Here is a 22,235-nt window from a genome sequence, read left to right as displayed (position 1 = left end):
AAGAGATTTGTGATCTCAAGAGCCTTTCCTGGTTAAATAAAGGTTAAATAAAATCACTGAATAGTTGTTCAGGAGTTTTCTTTGAAGGACTGCCAATGAATGATAGAATGATCCAGACACAAGATTGGAATAGAATATCTTGGAGCTGAAGGGTAGAGGGGGAAATGGGGAGGGTGGTGTTTACAGGTGTGGTCACCTCCTGATTTGTCCCAGGTGTGAGGCACGATTGGGAGATGAGAATCACCTGTGGGATTGATGGGATCGACAGGTCCTGTGCGGTGGTGTGCTAAACTCAAAAGAGGTAGAAGAAGAGGTTTGGTCCACTACCAAAACAGAAGAAGAAGTCTCACAGCAGAACATCACAACAGAGTCTGCTGCCAGTAAGTTAACCTTGATTATGGGATCTATCTAAATGAGGATTGTTTGCGGCCCTGGAGCTATAAATAGAACTATAAATCAGAAAGGTTGTTTATTTAAGATCTCTACTCATGCTCTTTAATGAGAGTGGATGCCATATAAGGCCTGGACACCGGCGACACCAACATGGTTGTGTAAACGCATAGCACCTGGGTGGATGACTGGCGTTCAAGGGGGTCAGAGGGTTGCACAGTTTTCAAATGAAGCGGGTGACGTCCTTGTCGGACAAGTGGCCGTCTGGCACTTTCCGTCTCCCCCCCTTCACTCCCCCCCCCCCCCCCCCCCCCCGCAAACTCCAGAAAGGTCATAGAGCTTAACGTTGGATGCCAAAGAGAGAGGGCCTGCCAAGACCACAAGTAGCCTTGAACGTCCAAAGAAACTTTAGACTGTCTGAAGGTTTCAGGCAATGGGGTGTAAGTGTGTGTGTTGGGGGGGGGGGCTCGTTAGCTACTTGCCTCCCCCAGGAAGGCCATGGTCCTAACAACCCTGTTTGTTTGGGTCTTGAACTTGTTTTGCAACAGCAGGTGACCTTAACTGGCCTTCTCTATGAGGAAAAAGTCCCTAAACCATACTCCACACCCCATAAATGTAAATCTCACAGGACTCATTGCAGTGTGCTGAGACCAGGTAAAGTGAAAGCATCACGGGTAACATAATGAATACTTGGACACGTGAAGGCATGGGTAGCAGCTATATCCAGTTCTGCAGAGTTTGCTGGGCAGACCAACCCCAGGCAGATTGGACCGGATTGGCCCAACTGACCACATCCTCTTGTATAAGTGCACCCCACTCCTTCCCATGTGACAAGATGCATGCGTATGCGCGTGGATGTGTCTACAGCGTATTTGCTTATGCCAGCAAAGTAGCAGATGACATGCAAGGCTGATAAGACCTTCCAACCCCGCCAGCGATGTGTGCCAAGGAGTTCACTGAAAAAGTGGCCTCCATATCCCTCCTCTCAATGTATATTCTCTCTCTCTCTCTCTCTCTCTCTCTCTCTCTCTCCCCTCCCCCCCTCTCTCTCCCCCCCCCCCTCTCTCTATCTCCCTCACTTACTCCTCTTTCCCTCTCTCTCCCTCTCGCTCCCCCCCCCCCTCTCTCCCTCTCTCTTTCTCTCACCAGCCCACCCGTTGGTGGTGGTCATGAGGCTGGTTCAGACCAGTTTTGTTTACCTCGCACCGTCCGTGTGAAGGAGAGACACCCCTTCTGGAACAGTGCTATTAATAACCAGGAGGAGAGGAGAGACCTGGAACCCAGGGCCCTGTAGCTACACCCTGGCCCCGTTCAGACGGGCCTGGGAGCTAGCATCACTCATGGGCTCCGAGGGGACCCCTCGACGGCCTGGGGCCTGGGGGGTGGAGGACTGAGGTGGTGGTGGTGGTGGGGGGGGGGGGTCTACATCTGGGATGGGAACGGAACAGAGAGATTCCGAGAGATCACAGGAGGACTGGGTAAGCTGACCTCCGGGAGAGGCGGCGCCGTCTGACAGGAAGTGACACATCAGAGTGCCCCCCCCCCCCCCCCCCCCGCAGGAGTTCCAGAAGCGGGCGGTCGGATCCGGCAGTAGCTGGAGTCAGGGCGCCCACGTGGGAACACAAACGTCTTATTGTCGCGGACGACTCTAAATGTCAAGGCACCCCGTGTCTGGAGGCGTGGAAGAGGACACAGACGGCACTGTGTTGGGTGACTAACCCCAGGGAGGGTTCAGAGAGAGCTGCTGCTGCCTTGGCCTTGATTGTCTTCACAGCACAAAACCCTGTTGTACGGCTTCGCTGTAACACACTTTATTGTACACGCACACTCACGGCACTTTGCGCTAAGAACAGGGTCATTAAACAGCTATCAGCCTTAGTAGTGAATGATAATGGGGCTTTTTGTGTTTTGGATATGGACCCACCCAGCCATATTTATCATATATATTTTTCGCTCAATATCATCATAAAACACCAGGAAAAGTATCACCTGAAAAAAATTACCAAACAACTGTTTTTGGTTCATATTTTCATATTTTATATATTTTCTGGGTCAAGTTGTTCATGAGTTAATATCTGGTGTTATGTTGTTGCACAGGAACAAAGACTAAGACATGCACACACAAACACACAAAATAAATCAACTGTAGTGCAAGCAGCTGTATGGTTTGAAACGACTGTATATAATATAATATAAAACTTTATTTATATAGCACATTTCATACAAGAATTGCAGCTCAAGATGCTGTAGTCCAGAGTGATTCAGTTTACCATCAATCCCCTCAACAAATCACTGTTTTAAAGCTGGCTTGTCTTGAATTGTTGCTGTTGTCGCCACAAGCAATCATACCCTAACCAGGATTAGTGAGTCTAAGTCTATTTGTTCAAGTAAAGTCTGAGATTTAAAGACAGTGTGTGTCTGAGGAGACAGACTGAGCTCTAAAGAGATCTGGGTAGACACTTTACGTGAAGTGATCCAGATCGAGACGTAGGAGTAAACACGGTCATAAGCTGAGAGTTACTAGGAAATGACCTTGTGAATGGACGATAAGATCAGTTAGGATAAGAGCTTCAGCGTACCCCGAGGGGCTGCGTGTGTTCTGAGAACTAAGAGAACTCGGAGCTCTCCTTTTTCTGAAAGGAATCACGTAACTCTGAAATGGTTGAAGTTCCAGAATGGGCTGTTCCGATCTGTTCCACTGAACTGGAACAAATAGCCTTGAAATCGGTTTCCAAATCACCTCCTTGCCTCTGTGCCTCTTCGGTCCGTTTCAAATGAAAACTATTGTATAATGCTAGACATGGTCTGACCATGCACTGGCTGAAGTTCATTCACTTCATCAAATGCGTTTGCTAATTAGGATGAAATGGCATGCTCAAAGGAATAATTTTCCATGTAACAGGTCGTTTTCGGGAGGGCATTTGTACAGAGTTAGGGTGCGATAATTCAACACATTCAAAAGCTGCATTACACAAATACTCTGTTTACATTTAATTGAATCACCGCGTCAACTGGATTCGTGCAATGAAATCGTTTCCGGCGTTGCTTAAGAGTGGAAATTGTTTAACGGACCAGCACACAGTCAGTCTGGAAAGGATTGCACTGTTATATGTAACACATTCCTACCCAGTCACTCAGCACTCTGTTGATGCTCAGCCCAGGGTGCTCTCGGTAAACCCAGATCCACCGTGGCTAGCCATAACCCTGCCAAACACTGAGTCAGACCAAGGCTCTTCTGCGTCGCCGCCTCCTCTGACCACCGCCAGTGAGTCACAGAACTGGCGGTGGACTATTTCTCACGATCACACCTCACATTATGGACGAGGGGGAGAGGGAGTGATGGACAGATGGTTGGGCCCAGATGGGTTGGGACCGTGGCGTTTGCTTGTAGCTCAGTGTGATGCAGTGTGAAGAGAGCTGTTTGAAGGCCAGAAAGGATATAAAACATCGTTTCAGGGATTGATAACGAACAACTAGAGAGACAAATTGATACTGAATGTGTGTGTGTGTGATGTTCATATGGAGAGAACAGAGTGAGGGAGCCGAGGGGAAAGATGACACAAGAAGTCGATCAGATGAGCTTGTTCGGTAGGGTGGAATTACCCAGCGAGTGGGTAAGAAGATATGTGTGCGTACCACCGAATATGTGCTTGAGCGCGTTTGGGGGGGGGGGGGGGGGTGCTGGGCGTACACTTGAGGAATGTACAGGGGTGGAACTGAGGGTGCAACCAAGACTGTCGCTGGCGATTGGCTGGCCTGGCCCTGTCTGAACTTTTAGAAACCGCCAGTGGGTCATGAGTCGGTGTTGGATCGTTGCTCACCGGAGACGGGAGAGATAGAAAGAGAGCAAGATCAAATGTAGATAGTCGAGAGAGAGAGGGAGAGGGAGAGGGAGAGGGAGAGGGAGAGGGAGAGGGAGAGAGGGAGGGAGGGAGAGATGTAGGTCATCCCTGGGAGGTGAGGACACTCGAGGTGAGGAGGGTGTGAAAAGACAGCAAAAGAGAGTAAGAAAGTGAAAACTCGAAACTTCTAGAATGAAGTTTAGCCCTTCAGCTTACCCCTCGTTCCACCCAAATATGTACTTGCTCGCTGGCAGGCAAACATTCTTCCCAGACTGCCGAAATCCTCTTTAGGCAATGTTCATCAGGGACAGTGAAAGCTTTCCATAATAACTTGACCAATATCAGCTACAGTCTACATCAAAAAGTGCTGTGGATGTATCCGACCAGATGGTGAACTTTAGTAACATTTTGCTTGTTGTGCAACACTTGGCTGTTTTAGGGTTATAAGACCTCTCAGATCCGATCAACATTTCATCAACTCCTACTTTGTTATGGTTGTGTTCCTCTCGTGGCTTTCATCAAATTGTCATCATCCCACAAATACGACATGTTGCTAAGAGACAATGGGAAACACAATATCGCTATTGAAGGGAATATGAGGTGGTGGTAGATTAGTGGGGGCAGGGGTTGGTGGTGATGGTGGTGGTGAGGGGGGGGGGGGTTAAACCAGACTACCCCATCCTTGGGTTACTCTTGGGCAGATGCCTATTGAGGTGACTTACTGACTGGCTGGCTAGCGGCCTGGCAGGATTGCTGGCTGATTGTTTGTCTGCCTGGGTGAGGCTGAAGGATGACTGGGGGTTGTTTACCAGAGAGTTTAGCCTGTGGAATTCATTTTGAACTGTTAAGAGAGGTTAGGAAGGTTCTGGAACATGGAATTGAGAGCCAGAATAGTTGGCCTCATAACTGAGACAACCACGTGGTCAGTCAGTGGTTGTTGACATACTGGGGTTTATGAAATGTGGGTGGTATCTTGGTATCTTTGGATGACCCCAGTGTTTGGGTTCTGGGCCATTTCTTTACTGTACTGCGCACGCACATATGTCACCACAAACTCACTCAAACACACCACCGCCACCACACCACACTTGCAGTTTAGTGTTGTTTTCTTTTTTCCATTGGCTGAGGCACATTTGTACGGCCCTCTCATGCCGCTTTGATAGCAGGACTGTTTGATTCTCCCAAAGGTCACCCCCTCCATACACTTTCACACTAGTCAAACACACACGCACACATACACACGCACACACATTGGTAAACAGAAGTCAACCACGTGTTGTATTTGAGTACAGTGCATTCCTTCATTTGTCTGTACCAGAATGCCATAAGGTCACGTTGTTAACGACTTTGTGGAAGTTCCAAAGAATCTTCAGGAATCTCCAAAGTTCCAAAGAACAGAACCAGGACATGAGCTATAGCCTATAGGTAACGACTTTGGCTTTTGTCTGTCTTCCAGGCAGCCCTGGCCAGATCACCTTTCCTGTCCCGCTATATTTTGAGTATCAACAGCCTGTGTCCTATTCTGAGCGAGGCTAGGGTGCTTTTATGACTCCGCCTCTCCATAAAGGCAGTGAAATGCCTGCCAGTGCAAGGGCAGATTTACGGGCAAGTGTGTACCAACTGGGGGCAAACGTCTGGAGGAAATAACAGACTGGACTCTCCCTCTGCTACATGGCTTATTTACCTGCAATATGTTTCATAGGCTTTCTTTTAAGTTTTATAGCATGACTGACGTGTCATCCTCCCAGTCCTCGATATGGTGACAGGCATGTTTTATGACAGGAGATTGAGGTCTATTTTTAGATTAACCAGACCAAGGGCTTATCGTGTGTGTGTGTGTGTGTGTGTGTGTGTGTGTGTGTGTGTGTGTGTGTGTGTGTGTGTGTGTGTGTGTGTGTGTGTGTGTGTGTGTGTGTGTGTGTGTGTGTGTGTGTGTGTGTGTGTGTGTGTGTGTGTGGAGCTGCGATCAGTCCATGCAGCAGACCCCGGCATACCTAATCCCAAACCACTGTTGCTAAGTCTTTAGTTTTTCAGCCTGTTGAGCATCGGGTCTCACATGGGGTGGGTGGAGGGAGATGGGGCCGTCTTGCTATTTTTGACCAGGTCACACTAGCCATACAAGAGGGTGTTGTACAAGGATCTGGGTTTGTGAAGTGGGGGTTATGGACTATTACAACACTGTGACCTACAGCATGTTGGAAAACTGGTTTAATGGTCAAATGGATCAAAACAAGGCACCCGTTTCAAAAGCTTTCCTCTTTCGTTTCTAGCTAAATAAAAAAACACCACAACACAAATGTATTATTGTCATCTTTTGTCATTCAACTGGACTGCTTTCAATTTTTGTGGAAGTCAATCTCAGCCCCATGTTCAAAATTATTTCAAGTGTTTTTTTTTCTGTTTAAAAGTCTGACTGGCCACAGTAAAACGCAAAAACAAAACCCGAAACGGGAAAACTCTACTTCACAGGTTATCGTTAGTTACCGCTACCGTTAGCGGAATGCCTGCTGTCCCACATAGCGTAGCTGTGAAGGCTTCTGGCGTGGGGAGCAGGATGACCCGCCAGGAATCTCCGTCGGGATGGGGAGAGCAGGAAATGGGTCAGTGGTTCACGTGAGAGGCCTCTGACCCTGGTTGAGAGTTTGCCTCGCTGCTCAAACAGACCCATCATGCGCCATGCTAGACCAGGGGGGCTGGACCGTGATCTCTCAGACGAGCAGGTTGGTCTTTTCTTTACAGGCCCGGCCTGATCTGCTGTTTCTCAGTCCGCCTCTTTTTTTTTGCTACATAGAAACAGTGTACACAAAGCTTGCTTGGCCCTCGATCTCGATAATCATCCAATCAGAATAAAATAAAAGTTGTTGACAAAAAAAATGAAATGTCATGATTGTCTGTTGTATGTCAGTTTGATGACAGGACAGGTGGGGGGGAGGGGGGGGGGCATGAGCTTCAGTGTCCAGGGGCCTTATGGGGTACTAATCCGGCCTTGGCCCGGGGGGCAGGGGTTGTGTCGTTTGTGTGTGGAGGAGGGGGGAGGGTGGTCAAGGCTCACTATGACTCAGGAGAATTTGATCGGGCTCCAGAAGAGAGAGGCCCGGAGAGGGGGAGCAGGGGAGAGGGGGAGCAGGGGAGAGAGGGAGCAGGGGACAGGGGGAGCAGGGGAGAGAGGGAGCAGGGGAGAGGGGGAGCAGGGGAGAGAGGGAGCAGGGGAGAGAGGGAGCAGGGGACAGGGGGAGCAGGGGAGAGAGGGAGCAGGGGAGAGGGGGAGCAGGGGAGAGGGGGGGAGCAGAGGAGAGGGGGAGCAGAGGAGAGGGGGAGCAGGGGAGGATGTGAGTCAGCCAGGGCTTAAACAGGAAAGCATTTCCCTAGCGAATGGGGAAGCAGCACAGCCGAGAGGTAAAAAAAGACACAGGTGGAGAAGCAACCCCGCTCACCTCAGCCTCAGAACAGTATTCTAGAACATTAGGTGACTTCAGACTTTAGGGATTCTTTGAGCAACGCAGAAAGAGCCCTTTATAGAACTTACATAAGATGCAACTTTAAAAAAAAACAGCTTTGGGCAGTTTTAGGTCATACATTATGCATAAGCATACTAACATTAGATGCCTTGTTAATTGAGTATATGAATCAGCATTACCGCTGCACATGAATTATTGTTCCATCAACTTGGTGAAAAATGTGAAAACTATGCAGCCCACAATAGACCCTTCTTTTGGGACATTACCTTAACAGCCACTGTGATGCCATTTTAAGGTGTATCCCAGAGTGCATTTCAGGGCCTTACATATGTGGGTTTCAGACTGGTCACAGAACCCCCTGGAAAGTCTATGTTGCAAATCCTCCGTGCCATAACAGCCGTTGTGAGTGTCAATGTCTTACACCAATCCTAGAATAGGCCCACCGTGCTGAGGGTGGGAGGTTGCTGAGTGAAATTGAGTGAGGCTGCCTGATAAAAAAAAAACAGAAAAAAAACATGCCCGCAAGTTATGACAGAGATGCAACGCAGGCTGTTGTTTTCAACCTGCTTTGCATTGGCGTGTGACGCCTGTCATGGCATTTTAGGAACGGAGAATCATCTGTCTTTTCGTCTGGGTCATGATGGGTACACGGAACAGGACATTCGGCAAGGGGTGCTGGGGTGGGTGCTGCCGGATTTTCGGACCATGCCTGACGTCAAAGTGTGTGTGTGTGTGTGTGTGTGCGTGCGTGGGTAAGATACAGAGGGTTGCACGTCACGGCGCACGGCTCTGTCCTAACGCAAATCTGTTCCTAGACAAGTGAACTCCAGGTGACTTTGAAGGTGACGTAGCCCAGCTCCTTCAAAAGCTTTTCAGGAAGATATTTAATCAGGAGCGCTAAAGCCCTTTGTCTGCCTTCGGAGAAGTCGAACAGCTTGGGCCACTGCCACCCGTCTAATCCCTCCCACTGCCTGCAGGACACAAGTCAACACAGCCGATATGCACACAAACGTCAAACCGACATTCATCTCGAGTGTGAGTGTGTTTGTGCGTGTTGCCGATTACGACAGCATACTCACGATTGAGAAGTCGGGCACAGCTGCCTCGGCTATATTTTGGACAGAACCACCGATGCGGTCATTTGTCACCGCCATTCTGTGCATACAGTACATGCAAATCCAATTCCGAACTGTCCCCTCTCCAAAAAAGCACTCACGAAACTCCAGGCCACTTGTATCAACAACCCTCAACCCTTATCCAGCACTCCCTTTGGGCCTCTGAGAATCTTCGGAGGTGCACACATACATGGTCACGCTGCCCGACTACTGAGTCAGAGGGACAAACGTGCCTCCGTGGGATGAAATGTTGAACCCCCCTGGCACCGCTCATGGAGGTTAGGGATAGGAACCAGGGATCAAGCAGGCTGTCAGATTCCCCCAGCAGATTGCAGAACTGGCGGGGCTGGAGCTCGAGTGGTACAGGCATGTGTTTGTGTGCGCGCGCCTGTCCAATTTGGGCCTTCGCAGCTGTCGTCGTCTACTGTAATGTGTTTTCGCGGCGTCGCTATGGCGACAGGTGTGGTTGACAGTGCAGGAGAGGGGCTAATGTAGAGAGCAGGGTTGCCACGTTGGCAGTGGCTGTTGTTTGTCTGCGAGGGAACTGTGTCAAACTGCGCGAGGGACGCGGTCGGCCTCTTTCCGCGGAACGGCTTCAGCGAGTGATGCGGTGGAACAACTTGTCCCTTTGCAAAGTTGTTGAAAAATGCTCTCCCCCCGCCTACCTGTCTGCTGGGACGTGTGTTTTAATAACAAGGGCCTTGATGATTTAGTCGAGCGAAGTGACCCCTGTGAGTCAGCGTTTTAAACTGGGACATCCTCTCAGCGCTCTTGAAGTGGATCTTCCCGCTCGCTCCGAGCAGGAATGGAACATAATGGCCCACCAGGGTGATGAGCAAAACAGAACAAACATCTGTGTTGATGACAGATATGAAGACCAGAGTGCTGGTATCTGCCAGGGGAGTTTGAGAGATGAGCTGAGAGCAGTATAAGTGGGAGTTGTTTTAACATACAGGAAGCAGCCTCTCTATCTCATCATGACTTGAGCACATATTTACAACAATAAAACGTAAACCAAGAAGGTTTTAAGACACAGTATGTCAACTTGAATATGCTTAGTGTGTATTTTCAAATGACATCTCACTGTTCCATTTTCCATTGCTGTCCCTAGGTACAGAATTGAGGACACTGCAATTCTAGGTTGATTCTGACGGGGAAAAAAACGACTGAGTCCTTTCAGCTCTCTCATCAATTGTTTTCTCAAAAACTCCTTTTTGTGACAGACAAAAACTTTATTTGTGCCTAATCGGCCTGATTGTGAACATTAAATATAAACACATTTCAAGTTCATGTCCAATCAGTATGTATTTAACCCTTGTGTTATCTTCGGGTCATTCTGACCCATCAGTCATTGTGACCCACCGTCGTATTGCGACAACTTTACCGCATACAAAAACAAAGTGAAGCATTTTCTTTTAACTGTCGGGCTGTCTGAGACCCCCCACATTGTGAAGGTTAAAAGAAAATAAATTGTATTGGTTTTTGTATTGGGTAAAATTGGGTAAACACAACGGTGGTTCGTTATGAACCTTTGGGTCATGTGACCCGAAGGCAGCACAAGGGTTAATTAAGTTCTGTTGTGTACTTTTGCCAACAAACCAAACTAAATTCATTACCAGCTGAACACTTATCACGGCATGCGGCCTGCAGAAATCAACACTCTGATTGGCTGGCTGACGTTTTGGAAAGTACAGCTTTTTTGGGCTTTCCATGCCCACATAAAACGACTGGCCGTGAAGTTGCCAGGTCACGCCATCCCTCCCCCTCCAATAGCATAGCAGGATCACTTGTGGACCATTGTTATGAGGGAATGCCTAGCTCAGACGATCCCAGGCCCTGGGCCCCACCTCAGTGCGGAGATGCGTGTGCACTTCTATTATGTCACAGTGATGACGAGGCAGGTAGGCCCTTCATATCCTCCCCGTGCCTGAACATGCCTGGTCACAGTGCTCCGACGGGCTGGAGCAGGGGATTGTGGGTGCCCAGGATTAGCCGGTGAGAGGAAACAGCTGAGGCCTGTGTAGCGTCAGCACTCGGAGAGCACCCCACCCCCCCACCCCCACTAATAATCTCACCCTCCTTTATCCTGGCCCCAGGGGTCAGCTTGTCACAAAGGACCAGACCCACGAGCGTGAAAAAGACCAGGGAGTGCGTGGGTGGATGGGGGGAGGGAGGGAGGGAGGGGGGGGGGGGTTACAAAGGGACAGTAAAGTGCTGGGTCAAAGCTGCCTGGGCCGCTGAGTCAGGACAAGAGACACTCTGGAAAAGGGGGGATGGTGAAATGAGTTCCCGACAGCGGTCGGACACGTGCACGCACACACACACAGCAGCCTGACGCGCCAAAGCAAACAAGTCGGCTGTAGGTGAACCGATGCGAGGCATCGTGGAGTTCTCCCACTGAAACGACAAAACGGAACTCTCTTTTTCCCATTTCACGGTCATCTCCAGAGTTGTAGCTACACATGGCTGTTTGCTCCTGGTTACAGTTGCAGGACCAGCTTAGATGCAGAACATGTGACATCACAGTTTGTTCTGCGGATAAAAAATGAAAGACCCCATTACTCGTTCTGCTATGATTGACGCAACACAATGGATTTTTTCTATAAATGAAATTGATCAATTGATCATTGTGTTAGCACATAGATGAATGCACATTAGAAATAGGCCATGATGTCTATGGTGGACGGAACTTTTAAACAAATCTTGGATGAACACGAGGATGAATTAGTGTCAGCAAGAATCCTTAAAGAGTTTTAAGCTAATTTTAAACACGTTCTCTGTGTAACGCTTGAATAAACGAGGTTGGCTCATTGTGAGGATCCACATGGAAGGGTTTCTTAGAAACCTGTGGTTAGAGCACTTGACACTCATCAAGATGTCGCAGGTTCAAATCCCCGTCATTACATTACAATGTATTAAAACTCAACCTCTCTTTAATAGTGGGAGAAGTCAGTGGTGTGGCTTTGCTTCCTCATGCATGATTTAGACTGAATCAATAAATAATACGAGCTGCTGTCGGTTCTTCTGCCATGTGCATGGATCCACAGTGGGGTGTATATAACTGTACCTCCATCAGGCATGCAACCAATCCCTGAAATAATCTGCTTAAATAAGCCCCCTAACCTTTCCAGGGGTCATGACCTAAGCTAACCTTTCCAGGGGTCATGACCAGACGTCCTCTTTTACCCGGACATGTCCTAAAAAGACCTAAAAAATGCGTCCGGCAGGGATTCCAAAATTGTCCAAAATTGTCCGGGATTTTGCCTGGTCAGATATGTTTCTCTGGATCTTTCACAAACTATTAGGCCCTTACAAGCTCTTGTGTAGGTGTGAAGTTGCTGGTTCAATCCAGTCTGTGTGTCCAGAACCCCCAGATCCAGTAGTACCTAATACAGGCTCACCCCATAGCCCAATCCAGCAGCAGGCCCAAACGATAGATCAGTTGAATTGCTCTTTGAAAGAATGTCTAATATTTACATGTGTTTGGTTGGGCACGCATAGCAAAGCGAGACCAAGGGGCTAGCGTCGTCAATTTAGATTCCAGTCAGACTCACGCGCCAGTCATACTCAAGCAAATACTTTGCTCTTGATACTAGAGACCTAGGTGACTTAGCAAGACGTGCACACGTTTCGAATCCTATTGGAAACAATAGAGGACTTATCGTTTTCTCTGTGTTCTACGCAGCCAAATTGCACAATTGCTCCTGTCCATACATTTTGCCGGAGTATTCCGTGACATTGTCTCACCAATGCCAAGCGGTTTTTTTTGCAGCATGGTGAGTGGTCGGGTCTACAAACAACCAGCAGGGGCGCTGTTGAACTAATTATGGCTGTTGGGGCCGTTGTTGAAGTTGCAGCAGCAGTTGGTTTTCTTTTAAATTATGATTACGCTGCAAGGACCGATCAATGTAGCTTTTAAATGAGCTTTTTTTTGTCACTTTAATTACTTTCCATTTTGAGTCCAATGTGCCTCATTCAAAGTCAATTTGAGAATATTCATATAATGGTTAGGAGGTGCTTTTGTGCCTGCTGCAATTGGTAGGTCTGTGAAATAATCTCGAGTGTTTGGTAATTTATTATTGATTGAGTAAGACATTTAATCAATAGACACAGTTTAAATTGCGAACAAAATTTTATTCAACTCAAAGGAAGAACTAGACAAAAGGGTTAAAATCATTCAGAAAGTGTATCATACAATATCTATTCTGATCAATATCAACTAAAGACAAGAGAAAAAATAAACATACAAATGGTGAATGAAACAAATTCAAATGAGTAATATTGCACTTTGTCTCGAATTTTTCTAGTTCCAAACTTAAGTCAGGAGTTTAGCTTTAACACTGGACTACACTGAAGCCCAAGGAATGGACCCTGGAATTGACCTACCTGAAACGTATTTTTAAGCTTATTCATTTTAGCTTGATACAGATTCCCTAGCATATAATCAAAACAAAAAAACAAGCTGAATTACATGATAGTGATTATATAGCGGTCTAGTCCATATTATTAGCTCATTTTGTTCTCAGTTGAAGGGGGGTGTGGCTGATCAACAGTAGACCCCCCTTCACCTGAGAGGGAAATACAACACAACTGAATACGGTTATCTGACTGGGGGAAAAAAACATAAATGCCCAAGTACATAAAATAGCCTAGTCATCACTACTCAAACACCATATCAAAGAGGCTTGACTGAGGGAATCATTCATTTTCTAACACTCGCTTTAAAAAAGACTTTTTTCCTTCCCTTTGTAGTCCCTTTCAAAACCGTGACAAAACCCACACGCTCAGACAAACAAGTAAAAGGAAAGGGGGAAAAATAGGAAGATAATTAGTATTTCTACACACGTGCATTACTGACGTATCATAATTAGGTCTGTCCTGTGTCAAGGCCACTAAGATAAGATCACTTTCAATGTATGGTTAATTGGTTACTGTCAGAAGTCGTCTCGCAGTTGCTACCTGGATCTTGACAAAGCACAAGCACACAGACACACGCGACATATAAACTTGCCATCTACTTATGCTTGTAAACATGTAAACACAAAATTGTTTCTAATCTTAGGATATTAAATAATGCATTTGTGTCCAACATGCGACTGCTTAACTGCAATTTCTCATCTGTTATCGATGTGGATACCAAACCGTTTCCAGACCTTCACCATGAATGCTATGTTTTATTTTTTTCCGTTTTTTCTATAAAAAAAGTGCGTCGTGTTTATCTGTGCTCAATCTCCGCTCCTGCTGGTTTAACTGTTGACAGAGTTTGAAAACCAATGTATTACTCTTGTCAACCTAGGACTACTTGTTCTGGCCAGTCTGAGCAGAGATGTGGCATCATGTCCGTCTTCCTCAGCGATGACATAGCTGGCACTGCCTCTCTGGAGCAGCTCTACTTCTCCTTTTCTTTTTTATATCAAGCATTCTGGCTTCACTGGTCTGGAAAATCTAATAGTTGGTGAATGAGTTTGGCAAGTGCAGCAGGACCAAAAAAAAGAAAAAGGGAATGTAGTTTGTCTTAGAAAGCTGCCTCGCTTTCGTGTGTCTCTCCTCTTTTGATTTGGTAGTGTCATATTAGGAAGGGAAAAAAGTATTTTCACTATTTCAAACAGTGCAATTTCAAATCAAACTCAACATCTAGTTTTTTTTTCTTTTTCCAACTGTTTGGCAAGTGAGGCCACCTGAGACAGTGCTTTTCTTTAGGCAGTAATATGTCCGTCTGCATTGCTCTGAGGTGAAGGTAAAGAAGCTGCAGGTGTTTGGGGGGAACTGGACATCCTATGTCCTGCCCTTTCTCTGTCACACTTGCGCGCGCGCACACACACACACACACACGTATACACACACATCAGACATCCTAGCACCAAACACATCTGGCGGGGCAAGTGCACACCTGCATCTAATTACCTTAGATCACGGACAACGCAAACACGAAGCAAACAATGATTGGCTGAAAGGCATGCTAAGTTTAAGACTAGATAAAGAAAAACAAAAAAACATTGACATCGCAATGAGAAACATAAGAAGCCACACCTGGATCCAAGCTAAAGAGGCAACGGTAAAAAGAGCGTCAGGGCGGAGAGTGTGCTGTTGCAGCGTTTGCTTCCAGTCGACATGTCATGAAGGAAAAGTCAAGGGGCGAAAAGGAAATGGGGGGAAAAAAACATCATAACGGCTTAAACAAAGTCAGTGCATCACATTTGTCCTTTTCAGTCTAGCGTTCTCTCCAAATATGTTCTCTTCGTTGTTCAAAGTTGTGCGGGTGGGGAGTCTAGGAGATAAGCCTGCAGTCTCTTTCGGGCCAGCGTTATACATCAAACTGAAGCCAAACAAATAGTGATTCTTTTTTCTCTCTCTCTCAATCGAGCTACACAACTCAAGCAAATAATAACGTGTGCAAAAAAAAAAAGAATATGAACTCTTCGAGGCAGGAGGAAGATGTGCTCCTTTGTTGACTGCTGCAGCGCGCGTGCAGACAGGTGGTGGTTATACTGTTTGCCTTCTCTTCCTCCTGTTCTGTTCTGCTCGGGTCTTAACATGATAGTCCTGCTCTCTGTGAAAGAGCCATGTCCATTTGGGCCGTGGTTACAGAAGAAACAGGAGTTGAAGAGCTAGACGGATCGACCGGAACCCTGGTGGTCCTGCCGTTTTTCCCCACCCTAATCACTACTTCTACCACCAGGGCTGTCTCCACTACATGGGGCCGTCTCGGGGCGGGGATAAAGTTGTCCGCCCATCCCACAGGAGGGCGGGGAGGCAAGAAGTGCTTCTTCTCCGTAGGGACTTCCTGTTCCTCTCGCTGAGGGGAGGGGAGAGGAGCTGTGTCTAGCCCGCCGCGATGTTTGTCCATGTCTGTTTGTTTTAGTCTGTTTGTTTTCCTCTCGACGCCGACGGTGGACTGCGAAACCCTATCGCCGGGAGAAATAAACAAGGAGCTGGCTGTTGCTGGGTCGTCGCCCGACGTCTCAGGGCGGAGGTCAGGGCTTCTCTCAGCGCGAGGGGCAGGTGTCGGCCCTGCGCTCCTCTGTCCGGCTGATGTGGTCAGGGTTGGGATCAATCTAGAAGGGGGGGGGGGGACAAGAATGCAACAACCGTTAAACCGTTAAAATCACTATGGTAGAGAAGCGGAACATTGACTATCAGTTCCTGTATCCAGACCTTTGGGTTTGTTTGTTTGTTATCGCTCTAGTTGTGGTCTCTTATTCTGTGTGTGTGTGATTTTATTACACACCTCGGAGTAGAGAGGAGGAGGCTGGAAGCGGAACTCCTGGATGTAGGCAAAGAGGGGTCCCTCATATTCGTCCCTGGATGAGGAGACCTCCCGGCTGTTCCGTCTCTGCCCCTCAGTGGCGATCTCTGCATAGCTGGGCGGAGCTGGAGGGAAAACGACACACACGTTACAAATGTGTGAGGGGGGGGGAAGAATGTGATCCTGTTTATCTGTGACGAGGGTCTGCAGCTGAACAGTACTTTGTCTGTGTGTGTGTGTGTGTGTGTGTGTGTGTGTTTTTCGGCCTACCTTCAGGTCTCTCAGGCAAGGCCATGCCCAGCCAGCTCATGGTCATGCTACACTGGGAGCTGACGCTGGACGTGCGGCTGCCAAAGGGGTGCAGGGGGATTGTGCCGATGACCAGGGGTAGGTTGAGGGACAGGTTCATGGCCCCGGGGATGTCCACATACACCTGGACAGACGGACAGAGAGGCAAGCAAAGGTGAGGTGAGGCGACGACCGACAGGGGAGCTCTCTTCCCGCGTTCAAGAGCAGAGCGCCTGTCCTCTGCGTTTTCCTAATCTAGAACACACCGTCATGATTCGGCAGTTCGGTAATATGTGGGTCAATCTTCTGAGGCGTTCCACTTATACAAGTGGGAAGGCCGGTCACTTCACTACAGGGTAAGGTCACTAGCAGCACTCGGGGCAGGTGTTCTGCAGATATACTGAGCTGATCCTCTTAAAAGCATATGGTGAGAACACCTGGTCCAATCTCAGGGACTTTGGACGTGGCTGTATGAGTCACACTCCCTCATCGGTACAAGGCTGTCTAGGAACGCTCTGGTCCATGACACATTGAAATCTTCCGACACCTTGCAACCGCTCAAAAGTGCTCCAAGCAATCGATTTCGCAGCCCTTTATCCAATCGTGCTTGTCGCTCGGTTGCGCGGTTACACGTCTCAAACTCGTTTTGGAGATGTGTGTGATTATAACCTCTGGCTAGCGCTACGAGTCGAAGCCTCCAAAACGACCAAGGACAGGAAGTGACATTGCGAATAAAGAGGAACGGATCTGACGAGGGAGAAGGGGCCCAGGGCTCACCATGAGGGAGTATTCCACCCTGATGATGCTGCAGTCCAGGATGGAGGGCGACACGGGCGGGATCTTCAGCATCTTGCCACTCCACGTCTCCGTCTTGCCCGAGGACAGCGATTCGCCGCGGAGGTTGGCCACCAGCTGCTTGACCTCCTTCATCTTCCCTTTGGCGTAGAAGGTCTGGGTCTGGTAGATGGCCGCCTTCGGCACCACCATGCGGGAAGAGCAGTTCTCGATCTCCGCGAAGATCTGGATCGACTCTCCTGCGAAAACAAAGCGACGGACGGATAGATGAATAAATATGCGACGGCGCACGTTTCCGCGGTCGATAACCTGAAGTTATGCTTACAGATGCTGAGCAGCTAATTAGTTCAAGTTGTGGAGATGTTTTTCCCCTCACCTGGGGTGTATCCTTTCCTTTCAATTTTGGCACTTAAGGAGATTGGACCTGAGGTGCAGAACCAGCAGCATAGAGTCTTGTCTTTCGTGCCAGCCTGTGGTGACTGCAAGAGGGGAAGGAGAATGAGGAAATGTGAGCACTTGAAATTCGTTGGCTTTCACACTAACAATGTTACGACACAAAGCGCCCCGGGGACAGTCATAAAAGACAATGTTTCTTTTCCCCAGAAGATATGAACTCACCTGAGTACAAATATAGCTGCCATAAACCATTTGTGCACAACATGACATCCTTTCTCTTTCAGTTTCATCATTCGCGATAATAGCCTCTTACAATATCTGTGGCAAACAAGTTCTCCTATCACAATATCTCAATAGCACTTGGCAACAACCACTATGTGAAGCCATAGTATACAGGCCAAATCTCTCCGAATTCCCCTTCAATCCACAACTTTCCCCTGCATGAGTCATACTTTGGCAACAAATTCATAAACCCTCTTTGGTAGCCAAAATATACCTTGGAAAGACCCCGAGTTGGTTTGGATGGGGAACAAGCACAACAGAAGTGATGTTGGACAGAAAGTCATGAGAGCTCACCAGAAGTAGGGGAGTGTTGATGTCGATGTGTTCGAAGACGGTGAATTCCTTCTTGGTCTTCATAGGCAGGAGCCATGGTCTGTGTAGCTCTGCCTTAACCCAGTAACGCACACTACCATGTTTCCCTTCAAAAGAGGTAGCCAAAGGTCTGAGGGAGAACGAGATATGTCAGTTCAAGGTGATACAAAGGGCCACAATCTTCCGTTTGAGGCAGACACAGTGACATTTTATGGAGAAACCTGTTATTGGTTCATCTTTTTGATTGTCTCGAGGGAGAGTTGAAAGATACTCACGTCTGTGGAAGCTCAAGGCTGAATGCATACTCGTGTCTTCCTGAATGGATAGTGGTGAGTCCTTCTTCCGAGTTGTCGTCATCTGAAAAACACGAAGGACAATATTCCAAATACATGTATACTATACCTGATGAACATTGTATTATGTATGCTGTCCTCTGGAAATCGTAACACAGGGTGAACAGTGAGAACAAAGGGGCTTTGTGTCTTACGTTAAAACGTTAGGATGGCACTGAACGTGTATTCTCACCAAACACATTCATGAAAAACTGTTATTGATCCGAGTCATCTAGCCTTTTCACACATTCCATTTTTTATTCAGTGCAATGAGAAATCACGTTCTGACACAGTTGGACTTTCCCTTTATCTATATGTCATAAATAAAGGGTTTCAGTTGTTTACAGGCTTTCATAAAACAGAACACATATATATACCAAAATGTAGTATACTTTTTTTGTTTGGTTTTCTCTATCATTATCTTTCACTTATTAAGCACCAGTGCATTTAGACGTTGCATAAATGCATTACATGATCCGTAAGAAAATATGTGAATAGTTTATTTAACCTGTGTACTATCTGAAAGACTACAGCAGAGCCGGTGCTCCGTTTCTGCCAGCTCAGCACCCCCTCCTAGCCTTAGCAGCGGCAGAGCCGTGGTAAACAAGTGCAGAGCTGTCACTCAAAGGCAGACTCGAGCAGGAGAAGACCGGCCTAAACCGGTGCAAGCAGCTTCCTCTAGCCGGTCTCCCTCTTACGCATTCACTGTGCGGCATTCAGCGAGTGGCTCAACCGAGCTTGCTCGTTCCCGGGACAGCCCCCTAAAGACCTGGCACGTGTAATGCAGCATGGACAATTTGCTCATACATTGTTCGCGTGATAAGATGTATAAAGACAGAAAGAAAGAATAAACACAGTGAAGAAAGAGGACAGACAAAGACGCAATTAAACCAATCGTACCTTTATTACATATAATCCCTGCGTACACTGCTACACATAGTGGGTAAAAAGCACCAAACTTGAGACAAGCGGTTCAACAATATAAAATATAACAGCATGCATACATAAGGTATTTATTTCAAACATATTTTCATATTGATAAATAAACTACACCGTACACATTCAACAAACGAGCCCCCCAAACCCCCGGCAAAGAAAATCCTAAATATGCATTTTCAGAAACTATGCTAAATAACCTGTCAACAAAATAAAATCAACTTTAATACTAACAAAACATTATGTAGGCTACCAGCTCCCAGTTTATTACTTTGTCTGGCCTTTCCATCCAGTGTAATGCAGGACCTTAGCAACAGGCTAACAAACCAGATTCGTGTCAACTAAACCTTCATAATATCCACATTTCAACAGAACATAATGTGAGCTAAAGAAAATGCATGCATTCATTCATTTTTAAGAAAGACAATTCCAGTCTCTATAGACCTGTTGTTTAAACCTGCCATTCAAAATGCTGATTCTCAGATAGGAACAGGCTTGCATTTTGCGAAATATTTTCGTGATGCACCTTTTGGAACAAAAATTGAAAGGTCGGATTCAAATTTACTGACTTTTTCTGTCACTTTTTGCGAAAGCATTAGGTCATTGGAACACACACGCGCACCTCAGCCAATCAGCGCAGAGAAAGGCCAGTCTCTTCACCCCCTCACATCCAGTTTCTGAACAGGATTGAACCGCTTTGAACAATGGGTGGAAACTTAGCTATAGCTATGATACATCTTAATACGACTACTTGAACAAAATGTATATCTGAGAATGAATTGAATCATCTTAATGAATATATTTTCTCTTAGAATATTGTGTCTCAAATCGTATTTTTGGGTAATTCATACCATTTCAGCTGGTGTCGTGGTTAGTAGGGTTGCATGCATGTTCTGTCATTCATTCTAACCCTGACAGCTCTAACTCATTGAAGCCTCTTGATGAATCAAAGCTTAAGTAAAACCTTTATACTTTTTTCTACAAGACAAATTGGCCTAATACACTACTTAACTAAATGAGTACAATTAATGTGCTTGTTTGTTCTGGTAATTATCTCAGACCTATTAGGGTAGACAGATAGGACGCATATCTCGTTTACAAATAACGGTGATGTATTCAACAACATTAACATCTACGAGTCTTACCTCTTTCGTGCCCAATTAGGATGTCTCTGTGATTTAGATATTCCACTTCTTCTGTGTAATTTTGCGTATAGGCAGTGTTGGATCCAGCATTTCGTGATTCAGTCCAACGAACTTTTGCAAATCCTTTCGCGTGGATTTTCAGAGATTTCACACGGATTTCTCCGGTGACTTCGATGATAACTCTCCCTGAGACGGAGTCCCCGCTTGAGAAAACGGGGACATTGCTGTCATTAAGACAGTCATAGCTTACAATGAAGCTCTTCACCTTTCCAAGCACCATGGTGGAGGGTATCCTATACAGAGCCCTAAAAATAAAAGTCTAAAATAATCTCATAAAAAAACGAATAATGTAGTATTCAGACACTGATCAGTATCTCTGCCCTGCCAAAGCAGGAGGCACGATCAGTGCTTTCTCTGCAAACAGTTCATTGAGATGTGAAGGCTGAATAACAGCAGAGGATGCTGTTATCGTTCGCCCGTCCGCGCTATGGTCTCTGGTCAAAGACAAGGAACTTTGTCGCTCGGCTCACTTTAAGCGAGGTTTTTGAGAAAAACAACCTACTGAGCATGCGCATAACTTTATCTGCCCCCTCCTTCCGTCTTCTGGAACAAGGGAGAGGGCTATGGCATTCAGCCAGCTGACAAGTTTGGTTAAACAGCTGGTAGACAATTACAAAAGCAAGCGTGCAAATCGTATCTTTCTCGCCTTTTTATACATTTTGTTTGAACAAAACATTGAACAAATTGAATTTTTAGAAAGAAAGCTTATGGTTTCAATATGCATTTCATGTGCATAGTCCATAAAAAGCGTTTTCACATTGCAAGAACAAAATATTAACATAATATAATATGCATAGACAGACACCGTAGCCTCTTACTTTCAAGTGCAAGGAACAAAGGCCAGCAAGCAGTGCATTATGCATAGTCATTCTACAGCTGTGCAGGCTGATTGTGTCTAAATAACTGGAATGGTTGTTTCCCATTTCTAAAATTGGCCTCACATAATCAAATATGGAAGAAAGACAGCCTTCAGGGTGCTTCACAATGTGTGAAAAACACAAAGCTCACTAACATCGATTTCCAGACGTTCAACAAGCAATACTGCTCAGTTCTTTTTATTGCACGAGATGCCACCTAGTGGCTGACCTAGATTTTAGGCCAGACTATTTGCAGGAAATCACCTGTTGCACGAACCCCTGCAACAGGAAGGGCATGCACTGTGACATTCAACTGCCAATACATTTATTGGAGCTCTAGCGCAAACAATTCCTCAAAAGTATTACAAATAAAGAAAATGCTCAAGGTAGACAAATATTAAATGTTGAACTGAACACAATAGCCTACATCGAGTCAATGGGTACATTACACATTAGACATGTGGTGTAATACAAGCTCACTGGGATGCAATCATGGCAAACCGTTTAAACATTTAATCCTCAAAATGTACTAGTAGCTATTTTATACTTGTACATACTTCTTTGTGTGTAGTATATTGAGCATTAAATGCTTAACGGCTTGCCATACATTCTGTGGGATACTATCTCCCTCTACTGTTTTTGTTTCGTAACTACATGATGGTGGACATAAAACTCTAAATAAACGCGTACGCGTTAGGAGACACGTGTCTCTTATTTTTAAAAGAGTCATATGATTCCCCGAGAAAACGAATCATTTGGAATGCTGCTACAACCAACTTTC

General features: G+C 46.5%; 2 protein-coding genes across 2 annotated transcripts in view; both read right to left on the bottom strand.

The window, feature by feature from the left end:
• Positions 1 to 10,108: 10,108 nt before the first annotated feature.
• Positions 10,109 to 22,235, bottom strand: part of LOC136937882 (arrestin domain-containing protein 3-like) — a 94,322-nt gene continuing 82,195 nt past the window's right edge. The window contains exon 7 of the transcript XR_010875230.1: positions 10,109 to 10,379. The gene's annotated coding sequence lies outside the window, so the exon portion shown is untranslated. The remainder of the gene's footprint in view (positions 10,380 to 22,235) is intronic.
• On the bottom strand, positions 12,919 to 21,028 carry arrdc3a (arrestin domain containing 3a). The gene is made up of 8 exons (XM_067231016.1): positions 20,538 to 21,028; positions 18,400 to 18,481; positions 18,107 to 18,254; positions 17,511 to 17,613; positions 17,117 to 17,373; positions 16,322 to 16,484; positions 16,034 to 16,176; positions 12,919 to 15,860 (listed from the first exon to the last, which is right to left on the bottom strand). The coding sequence occupies exons 1-8, from the start codon at positions 20,815 to 20,817 to the stop codon at positions 15,792 to 15,794; spliced, it is 1,245 nt and encodes a 414-aa protein (XP_067087117.1). The 5' UTR covers positions 20,818 to 21,028; the 3' UTR covers positions 12,919 to 15,791.

Source organism: Osmerus mordax, chromosome 28 (genome assembly GCF_038355195.1).
Source record: "Osmerus mordax isolate fOsmMor3 chromosome 28, fOsmMor3.pri, whole genome shotgun sequence".
Lineage (NCBI taxonomy): Eukaryota > Metazoa > Chordata > Actinopteri > Osmeriformes > Osmeridae > Osmerus > Osmerus mordax.
Note: the sequence above shows the minus strand (reverse complement) of the source record. Positions and strands in the feature narration are given on the sequence as shown.